The 10,674-nt window shown below is 56.5% G+C and overlaps 1 protein-coding gene across 1 annotated transcript; it reads right to left on the bottom strand.

Moving 5' to 3' along the window:
• Window positions 1-1,895: 1,895 nt before the first annotated feature.
• On the bottom strand, window positions 1,896-10,287 carry NAGA (alpha-N-acetylgalactosaminidase). Its single transcript, XM_040233185.1, has 10 exons — window positions 10,105-10,287; window positions 9,563-9,677; window positions 8,640-8,775; window positions 7,963-8,134; window positions 7,303-7,480; window positions 6,891-6,985; window positions 5,986-6,147; window positions 4,268-4,465; window positions 2,976-3,119; window positions 1,896-2,556 (listed from the first exon to the last, which is right to left on the bottom strand). Exons 2-10 carry the CDS (start codon window positions 9,576-9,578, stop codon window positions 2,422-2,424), a joined length of 1,236 nt encoding a protein of 411 aa, XP_040089119.1. The 5' UTR covers window positions 9,579-9,677; window positions 10,105-10,287; the 3' UTR covers window positions 1,896-2,421.
• Between the last annotated feature and the right edge of the window lie 387 nt (window positions 10,288-10,674).

Below are 10,674 nucleotides of genomic sequence, written 5' to 3'. Positions count from 1 at the left end.
GAGAAGGGGATGACCAAGGATGAGATGGCTGGATGGCATCACCGACTCGATGGACGTGAGTTTGGGTGAACTCTGGGAGTTGGTAATGGACAGGGAGGCCTGGCGTGCTGCGATTCATGGGGTCACAAAGAGTCGGACACGACTGAGCGACTGAACTGAACACAGACTGGTCATCAGATTAAAATTTTTATTAAGGACATATATTCTTTTCAAGGCCCTATGATCGCTTAGAGCTACACAGCGGTGTTTAGAGTTTTCTTTGATTTGCTCTCAAATACTCCGGCTCACATGCAAAAAAGTATGTGTGGGATGAGAGAGATAAAACAATGGCACAGGCTGATGGTTGCTGGATCTGGGTGATGGGTACATGAAGACTTAATTACCAGTTTATTTTTATTTGTAAAAATTTCCATAATAAAAATTTTTTTTAAAAAACAGCAAGGGTACTCTTGGGTCCAAACAAGGCTGAACTTGGGAAAAATAATTGAGTTCCAAACTGGCCTTTGGTGAAAGGCAGTAAAACAATGTCGTAGAAGATAGGCACACCGCGTGTTAAGAGAATAAAGGCTAAAGCTGCAGTATTGACCAGGTACCTCAGGATAAAGCTATACAGCAAGTGAAAACTGTCTCTGGGTCTGGAAGGGCACAGTAATCAGCTGGTCAAATCCAGGCTGACCCCTGGCCCCAAGTCCCAAGTCTGTTGTTCTCAATCGCTAATACCACATCCCACGGTGGTGGGAAAGATCTTTCCTGGGACTGGCAAAAGAAGTGTTCCTGCCCAGACCGCTCCATTTGGCTCGAACAGCACTATGACCAAGACCTGGAGCTGCAGCTGACAGACCTCAGAGGGCAGAGGCCTGGGCTAAGTAGGCATCGGTCCTCCTGAGTGACCCACAGCCTCAAGACATCAACTGGGAAAAGGGAGCTTCCTCTGATGACCCTGGACTCCAGAGATCTTAAATTACCCTATAAAATGCACATTTGAGAGTTCTTTCCACCATACTCTAAACAGAAGGACCTCAGACCCCCGAGGAAGGGAACATGGGAGAGCCCCCAGAAGAGTTCCTACAGGGAGGACCACGCAAAGCCTGGGGCCTGGGCACCCCAGCGTGGGCTCCAAAGCACAAGGAGAACCTACCTCGTCTGCTCTGCTGCCCCTTTCCAAAGAGGAACGAGAGCCACCATGCAAGACAGACGCCCCAAGGCCTTAGCTAAAGAGAGGGCTTGGAAACAAGGAACCGAATTCAAGAACCAGCTGTTCTTTGGATACCCCTTTCCCTAGGAGGAGGAGCAGGAAATATACTTCAGGTCACAAAGAGAGCCCCTGGACCTTCCTTTGGACACAGCTGAGGAATCTGAAAGTCCTCTCACCCAGGTTGGGAGAGAAGCTCAGTGGGGAGCTGGGAGCACTGATGGGCAGAGGACAAGCTGTGTGGGCCCTGTGGGGGAAAGGCAGAGCTCACTGCCCTCAGCTGTTCCAGCCAGGGGCGCCACTGACTGAGGGCCTGTCAGGAAGGGGGAGGGCACCTGAAAGACGGCCCAGACAGTGACGCAGCACCCCCCAGCAGACCAGGGCCTTTCCCTGTGCGGCTGAGGGGCCGCCGAGTGTGGTCATGGCAGGCAGAGCCTGTAACACGTCGACGGGGTTGGGGAGAGGGCCTGGGACATCACCAGCCGGCCGCTCTGTGCTGCCACCTCCTCAATGCTGGGTGGAGCAGGGATGGCCTGGGGTGGGAGGCAAGCCTGGCATGGTCAGAAGTGCGATCTGCCGGTCTGCAGAGTGAGGGGCCGGACGATGCCGTGTCTTCCCTGTGAGGCGCAATCTGAAAGCGGCACCTTGTGCCGTGCTCCCCAGAGTCCCCACCGCCCACGGCCCAGGTCCACGTTGCAACTGCTTGACAGAAAAACAGCTTTATTGGTGACCCGAAGGAGCCAAGGTCACTCCCAGGCCGCGTGAGCCTGCAAGGCCTTCTCCGGGCAGGAAAGTCAGTCACATAATTCACGGGGATTCCTGACAAGAGATCAGAGCTCTACTCCTAATTATAAGAAAAATTCCCAAAATTCCTGATTTCACAAACAACAAACAGAAGGTCCAAGGCTTGTGTCCTGACAGATATGCGTGTCCCTGCCTGTCCCCACAGGGGAGGCTGACCGAGCTGTTCAGCAGTATCTGTGGGGCTGTGCAGACACGGTAGAGGCCCACAAAGCCAAAGGAAGTCTCCCCGAGACAAGTTTCCTGGAGAGCTCATGCTCCAGCAGGGAGCGGGACCTGGCCCTCAGCTTGCACCCCGAGTCTGATGAGGTCGGGTCACCGAGCAGGCCTGGGTAGCAGAGAACCCCACTGCACTGGCCCTCGGCACACGGACCCTCCATGGTCCAGGCTCAGTGGTGCCGCCACAGCTTGTCACTGGCCTCAGCCCCTCACTGCTGGGGTATCCCCAGCTTCCTGATGGGGTACAGGTACCACATCACCACTCCCGAAGGGTTGATGATCACGGTGAAGTTCGTTTTATCCTGGAGGCCACTGATGATTTCACCCGTGTAGACGTCCTGGGCCTGCAGGGGGAGGATAGCACCAACGCCACCCTAAGGATGGCTGCACGGACCCCACCCCACCCCGCAGAGGATGAAACACCTGGACTTCGGCCTGCCTGTGTGGAGCCTCCAGTATGCCCTACAGAAGTGGGAGCGTGAACCCCCGAATCACGTCCCCTCTGGCCAAGCCAAGCGGTACCTAAGCACAGGCGGGGGTGAGAACCAGAGAGACGTACCAGCAAGACCGAAGAGGGGAAGCCACAACCTTGGGGACTGGCAGGACTCGGTTACACACAGCAGTTCATCTGTGTAGCTTGAAAGCACCGGAGCAGAGAACCGCACCAGCCAGAGGACCCACGGCTTAGGGGGACGGGTGTGTGAGTGAGGACTCAGCAGCGACCCCAGGGAAGCCCGAAGTCCTGAGACAGCAAAGCACTCACCTCGTACACCACCGAGCTGCTGAAGTTCAGGCGGGCAAGGGACGAACGGTAGTGATAAGGCATGTCCGTCCTGCGGCTGAAGAAGACGATGGCGCTGGCCTCACTGACCAGGGGCCGCAAGTACACTTCAACGTAGGATTTCTCCTGGGCATGGAAGATGGCTAACTGGCTGGGGCCCCTGCTCAGCAGACCCCGAAGCCCCCTTCCCAACCCTCCCTTGAGCTCTGGGTCCCGCCAGCCCACAGAAGCTTAGAGGGGGAAAGACAGCCCTCCAGCACCAACTCCTCTAACTGCACCTTCCTTCCTCCTTTCTTTCTCTTTCTTCCCTTCTTCCTTCCTCCTTTCCTTTCCTGACTCAACAGATGCTCCTGGACACTTCCTCTGTGCTAGGCCCCCTGTTTGGACGCGACAAATGCTGCCTGAGATCCTAACGTCAGAGAGCTCACAGGGTAACAGGAGGGACACCCATGGACAGCCCCCGGCTCTAGACTGGAGGGCACAGTCCAGTGGGAATGACGAGCTCCGCCCCGAGGAGCCAGGAGCGGGAAGCCCCATCCTCCAGAAGGTCTCTGGGCCGGGCTCCACCGTCAGGCCCTCTGCAGGATCAGACGCCGCCTCTGGGCATCACTGGCTCAACGGGTGCCTTCTAGAGTGGTGGAGATTCCTTTTCACTAGAGGGGCAAGGGTTCTGTGCAGAGAGCACAAGCTTTGAGGCGATGCTGCAGGCCTCTAATCCTGTTGTGCCACTTACCAACTGTGTGGCCTCGGGACAATGTCATTGAGGCGCTTCAAGTTTACGTTTCCTCATTTGTAAAACCAGGAAGGAGCATCTACCTTCTGAGAAAATGTATCTAGAATGCCTAGCACACAGCAGGTGCTCAAAAACTAGTAAATGCTACTATTAGTACTTAGTTATACTCCTTGGTTCAAGCAAGTCCTAAACTCTAAGGCAAGCCCAAGTTCTCTGCCAGACATCACAGACTTGTGCGGACGTCTTGAATTAATACTTCCAAACCAGGGGGCCATGCTGTTCCCACGGGCATTTGTGGTGATGTCTCCCTTCCCCAAGTCCCACGAGCTGAGCTGTCCTGCTCTGGCCCTGCTATTACCCAGGTAAGTAGAGGACAGTCAGAGCAGCTGCCAGTAGGGCCTCCGACCGAATGCAACCAGGAGGGACTGAGTGGATTTTAGAGACCCCAATCCCGACCCCTTAACCTCCGGCTTGCAGCCTTGTTTTCAGGGAAGCCCAGTCTCTCAGCTTACCCCCCTTCCCTGCCCCCATACCCCAGTACCCTGAGAATCCTGCGTCCCTGGATGCCTAAGGGATCCTGGTTGATTTTGATCATGAGTGGATTCTGCAGGATGTCTACGTTCTGGGCGGAGATGGTACGCAGGTCTGTGGACATGAACAGGGGAGCCGCCAGCACCGTCCACAGGGCCATCTGGGCTCGGGCTTGCTCGAAGCTGAGGCCAAAGTTCCCGATGAGCAACTGGGGGCAGGAGAGAGGAGCGCTCAGCTCTGCCCTCTACAGGGCAGTGGGCACAGGGACCAACCATAAACTTGTAGCAAAACAAGAGAGAGATGGGGAGGACGGCCAGGTTATGGGCCCTAGTATAGCAGAGCCAATACTGTTCCCTGGCACTGTGGCTTTGGGGTGGGTCAAATCACTTTTCAGAGCCTCAGTATTTTTTTTTTCCCAACCAGAGTGTAGGGGTGATAATATGTTCTGACCATGTCACAGGATGTTGAAAAGATCCAATAAATCCTACTGCCGAAGGCATTTATAAACTGGAACATGGAAGAAATACAGCCAGGGTGGTAGGAAGTCAGACCTGAAGAGGGTCTGCTCCTGCCATGAACTACCCACCTGCCCTAAAGATAGTTGCACCAATGGGCACTCCTGTCCCCAGGCAACCAGTATACACTGACAGGACAAACGATTATTGCTAACTCAACACTGTTGTGTACTTAATGAGACCAATTTAGTTACACAATGCCTATGTGCCAAACGGTACTAAGCATTTAAAGGATCATCCTTTTGGGGACTTCCCTGGTGGTCAGTGGTTAAGACTCTAAGCTGCCACTGCAGGGGGCATGGGTTCGGTCCCTGGGCGGAGAACTAAGATTCTGCATGACATGTGGCACGACCAAAAAATAAAGAGTACTTGGCCTTGGGCCTAGCACTCAGTAGGTCAATGAAGGTCAGCTCCTCCCTAATCCCTGGGGAGTTGAATCCTGTTTACAATAACAGACATGCACTGGCCTAGAAAAATTAAAATAAAGGGTCATCCTTTTAACCCTCAAAACAACATTATTACACGAGCTACTATTATTATTTCAATTTTCCAAATGACAAAGCTGAGGCACAGAAAAAAATGAAGTCAAGTGCCCAAGGTAAGTGGCAGAGCTGGAGCTCGAACTCTATAAAGCAGGTCCATTTCTCAACCTTTCCACCTGGCCTCTTATTTGTAATTATTATAACTGTCACTGGGGGTAAATACTTGGTGACTAAGTGAAGAGACAGCTAGAAAACTGTAGGAGAAACTGCAAGGCAATTTAAGTGGTCAGGGCTATGAGTGAAGTAGGTATGAGGGGCCAGTTCTGCCTGTGGAGGGAACAGCACAGAGCGTTGAGAGGGGGCTCAGAGGCAGGCCTGGCGAAGACAGTCTAAGGAGGGAATGACAGGAGAGTGGGGCTCATGGTGCTCTCCACTCTACAGAAGGATGAAGCACCAGAATCACTCCAGACCAAGTTCTCAAGTTTGAGGAAACATCAGAACCGACTGGGAAGACTGTTAACAATGGGCATTCCCAGGCCCTCCCTGAACATTCTGATCTAAGACGTGGGGGTGGGGCCCTGGGAAAAGAATGGTAAGCAAGCTCCCACGGCATGTCCCACACGGTGGTTCAAGGACACGCTTCAGAGGAGCCGAGCTAGAGCCTGGCAAAGAGCATCCAGGAAGAAAGCCTGCGGCCGTGGGCCTCGGGCAAGCCCCCTCCATGCTGGTACCATGTCTGGGTCGTTCCAGTGCCCCGGGCCGGCCACCGGCTGCAGCACATCCTGGTGGGTCACAAACCAGTCCAGGACGGACAGCACGCTCCTCCAGGAGTCCTGGATGTCATCGAAGTTGCGCCAGAGGTTGCAGATGTCTGCCAGCAGGGTGTAGTTCACCTGGATTTGGGGGCAGGCAGAGTCCCGGGCCAGCGTCACACTCTGCGGCCCGGAGGCCTGTCTGGGAGCTGGGGAGCCTCAGCAGGGGACACAGAGGGTGGGAAGGGGTAAGAGATCAGGCTTTGAGCGTGCTCAGGATGAGGAAGGGCTTCGGAGGGAGCGCCCCTTCTCTGGGGCTGCCCAGGCCTCCCCTCCAGGCATGCTGCTTGCCGGAAACTGACCTTTCCCTCTCATGCCAGCAGGGACCAAGTGCAGGGTATACAAACCCGGGCTGGGGTACCCATAGCCTTCCTCCCACACGCCCACCCCTGTGTTCTCTCAGGGAGACTGCCACCCTCCACCAGGGTTCTCCCTCCAGTCTGCACATCTGATTCCACCCTTTCTAGCATCCCACATGCTGAGGGGCCCCTGGCGAGGTGCCCACGAGGCCTTTCGGAGGCTAGGTCCCACCTGCCTTGGCTTCACCAGTCTTCCGGCCCTCCAAGCCCACTCAGTACCACCCAGGATTCTGAGTGCTTGCAGGGGTGCCGTGTCAGCACCTGACACACGGCTCCCACGCCCTTCAGCCCGCCTGACAACTGTCTCCTCTGAGACCCTGGGCTGGCTCAGGCCCCTCAGCTACTTACGACCCTGCTACAAATCAGCATGTGAGCAACTAAGATGACAGAAGCTCTGGCTGCACAGAAGGCAAAAAGGCCTGGGTACGGGGGGGCACTGCCAGGTGGGTGAGGAGAATGGCTCACCTTTGGAGGGAGGCCCCCTTCATAGGCTGGCCAACTGCAGGAGAAGGCGATGGGGCGGCCTGTGGCATTCAGGGCAGCAGCCATCTTGGGGTACCCTGGAGAAGTCCAACAAACACATTTTAGGATGAAGAAACCCAAGGTGATCTCGGGCCTCAGCTCAAACCTCCCCCCACATGTGAGGAGACTAATGCTCAAAAGAGGAGGCACCTCCCCTGTACCCAGAGCTGCACACACACCCTGGGTGGAGCAAGGCACCTGCTCATCGCTCCAGGAGCCAAGATACCCCTAGGCCCTGGGGAAGAGGAATTGGGAAACACTACCCCCTAGGGGCCATACAGACAGCCACTGGGGGGCCTTCCACGGCCACCCCTCCTTGTCTACCTAATGGCTCCCAGCCAGCTGCGGGACCCACCCTCGGCCCGCTCGTGGGGGCTTGAGTAGCAGCCATCCAGCTTCAGCATGTCCACCTTCCACTTGGCGAAGGTTTGCGCGTCCTGCACCACCTTGTCTAGCGTCGTGCCCGGGTAACCCATGCAGGTGAAGTTGCCCAAGTCCTCGTAGATGCCCAGCTTCAGGCCCAGGGAGTGAGCCTGGGGTGGGGAGGGGTTGAGAACACAGTGGATACCTCAGGGAACCACTCACAGGCACAGCTGACCAGGCCCCCATTACAACCTTCAGAGGCTCCCGAAAGCCTGGAGCGAAGGGTCCCAGTTTTCTGGCCTGGCTTTGCCTCTGCCACCATGACCCTTCCCCTCCCTCCTACACACACACCTTGAGTGGGCTGTCTTGGCCTCTAGGCATTTCCTCCTGCCATCCCCTCTGCCTTGAATGCCCTCTCTAGGATCAGCCTCCTCCAGAGAACCTTCCTGAAATCCCAGGCTGAATAAGAGGTCCTTCATTGCTCTTGCTCACGACCGTGACTCACAACTACCTGTTCACATATCTATTTCCTCCACCAAACTGTTTGTTCTCAGGCAGGGATTATAGAAATGAGCCCTAAGTAGGATGGGGTGGAAAGAGTGGTCTGGCCCGCAGGCCTACGTGCAGGACAGGGCTGGGGTGGGGGGCTCACATAGTCAGCCAGGAAGGCAATGCCGTGGGGGAAGCGCTTGCGATCCGGCACCAGGTTGCCCTTGGCATCACGTCCACCAATCCAGCAGTCATCGATGTTAAGGTATACGTAGCCCAGGTCCCGCCATCCATCCTGCGCCAGCCGGTCAGCCATCTCCATGAAGAGCCGCTCACTGGCAAGGGGCAGGGAGAGGGCTGCTCAGTGGCCCAGCGTGGGCCTCGCCCTAACTCCACCCCCCTTCCTCAGAGTGTTTCAAACTTCTTAGATATTCTGAGTGTGGATCCAGCCTGTAAGTACCATGGCCTTTGCTGTCAAGCTGGAGTCTAAGCCAGGTGACCAAGGGTTACGTCCTGAGCCATAAGCAGGGTGGAGCGAAAGGGGTGATTTGGCTTCCAGGCCAAAAAGCAGGACTGGGCCAGTGGGAAGCTCGTGGGGTCAGGCCTGACCCTTAACTGTGATCTCCTTTCCCTTATCTCAGGGGCTGGGTCCCCTACAGGCCTGAGGTCACCACAGATGCCCCCAAGCTGGTCATGAGTCTGAGTGTCAGATGTCTCAAAAGTTACCTCCAGTTGCTTCCTCTCTGGGATTGGGGGGTGGCCCTAACCCTGCCCTCTTTTTGAGCTGACCCCCACCCTCGCCTGCCCCCACTCTTGTCTGGTGGTGCAGACCTGACTCACCTGATGCAGTTCTTCGGGTCCTCATTGCAGTCGACGTTGCAGCGGAAGCGTTCCCAGGCCAGCCAGCCCATGGGTGGCTTCCGCAGGAGCCCATTCTCCAGGACTAGCACCTGGGCCACCAAGGCCAGCAGGAGCACTGTAGGGGGTGGACTGTGAGTGGCTCCCACAGCCCCAGCTCTTTCCCCACCCCATCCGCATGCCGCCCAGCCCTGCACGTTAGGGGAACTAGACTCTCCAGCTTAAGGTGGAAAGGGCTATTCCTGCAACTGCTGGCTCCCACCAGGCTGTGAGTGGGTGGACAGCCCAGGCATAGGGCGGTCCATGTCTGAGGCCTGGATTCCCCCCTGCTGTCGCCACAGCAGTGCTGGGATCACCAAATCTAACACCTGGAGTCACAGCCTTTCTACACCCTGACCAGCTCTCCCTACTCCATTCACACAGAACTTGACAAGACACTGTAGCCAGGACCCAGGTCTCCTGAGCTCCATCCAGGGCTCAGTGTTCTCTGTGGGCACCCAAGAGGCTTTGGAAGGGCTTAAGAGGTCAGCTGGTGGGAACAGCACCATAGGGCCTTAAATTGCTATCTGTAAAATGTTATTTCTATACTGACGTTATATGGCTGTTATCAGCACACCTTGATGTTACAGAAGATAGGGCCTCTGGCTGTGAGGTAGAGGGGGTGAGCAAAGAAGAGGTCTCTTTGGAGGGGAACTGATTCTTGCCTGGGAAGGATCCTCTCCTTTCCTGGCCCACCTCCAAGAATAAGAGAGGAACATGTCTCCCCATATGCCCACATCAGGGAAGGAGGCCCAGAAACCACAGGACTGGAACTTCCTCCAGGCAGCACCACCGCCCCCCCTCAAACAAGTGGTCACTTACCCCTCCCAAAGCCACACAACACCCCACCCGGTCCGTGTAGGTACCTGTCTTCAGCAACATTGCTCTGGATTCAGCAGTCTCAGGACCTGACCAGATCTGTTCTGCTTTTACCAGCCTCCGTATGTCGGGATTTGGAGGCTAAGAAACGTTAGAAAAGCACTGGAAAAAAAAGAAAGAAAGAAGAGCACTGGGGTCCCTCCTGTTTGACTAGCCCTTAACCTTGGGTGTGGATCCCACACTGGGTGCCCAAGGCGCCGTCACAGCCCCCAGTCTCTCCCCCTAGCCATCCCTTCCCCGAGCCTGGGTTCTTCCGTCGGAAATACTCAACAAAGTTTCGTGGACGTTAGACCTCACCTCCTCTGCCCTGCTGGGAACCCCGAATGCCCAAGGGTGACCCTCTGCCTGGCTAGGGTCAGAGAGAGGCAGCGACAGACTGCAGGACGCCCAGGAAGATCGGAGGTGGCGGGCCAGGAGCCAGGCCTCCGCTCCCACCGGGGCTGGGTTGCCGCCCCCGCCCCCAAAGGCCACAGGCCCAGCGCCCCAGCCCTGGGAGCCCACCCACAGTCGCCCATCCTCGGCAGCTCACCGACTCCTTCCTTCGCTGCGATCTGAGCCGCCGCCTGGTTCCGCCTCCCGGAGTAGACTACCGCCGCAGTCACCTGATTCGTCTACCGCGTTCCAGCGGGGCGGGGCCTGACGGACGCAAACCTTCCCGGCGGAACCTATCAGAACCTAGCAACGTCCTGCCCCGCCCTACACGGGCCCAGAAAGCCCTCGGAACCTCCCAAAGCCCCTCCTCCTTCGAGCTCCGTCTCTGCGCGCTCCCGAGGCAGGCACGCGCCCACCGCACAAGCTCCCCATCTCCGCCGAGCTAGTCCCTTCCCTTCGGCCGGGTCCCTTAAAGCGAGGATTCAGTTCAGTTCAGTCGCTCAGTCGTGTCCGACTTTTTGAGACTCCATGGCTTCCCTGGTGGATCAGAGGATAAAGCGTCTGCCTGCAATGCAGGAGACCTGGGTTCGATCCCTGGGTTGGGAAGATCCCCTGGAGAAGGAAATAGCAACCCACTCCAGTATTCTTGCCTGGAGAATCCCATGGACGGAGAAGCCTGGTGGGCTACAGTCCACGGGGTCGCAAAGAGTCGGACACGACTGAGCGA

Source organism: Oryx dammah, unplaced genomic scaffold, assembly GCF_014754425.2.
Source record: "Oryx dammah isolate SB20612 unplaced genomic scaffold, SCBI_Odam_1.1 HiC_scaffold_29, whole genome shotgun sequence".
In the NCBI taxonomy this organism is placed as follows: Eukaryota; Metazoa; Chordata; class Mammalia; order Artiodactyla; family Bovidae; genus Oryx; species Oryx dammah.
Note: the sequence above shows the minus strand (reverse complement) of the source record. Positions and strands in the feature narration are given on the sequence as shown.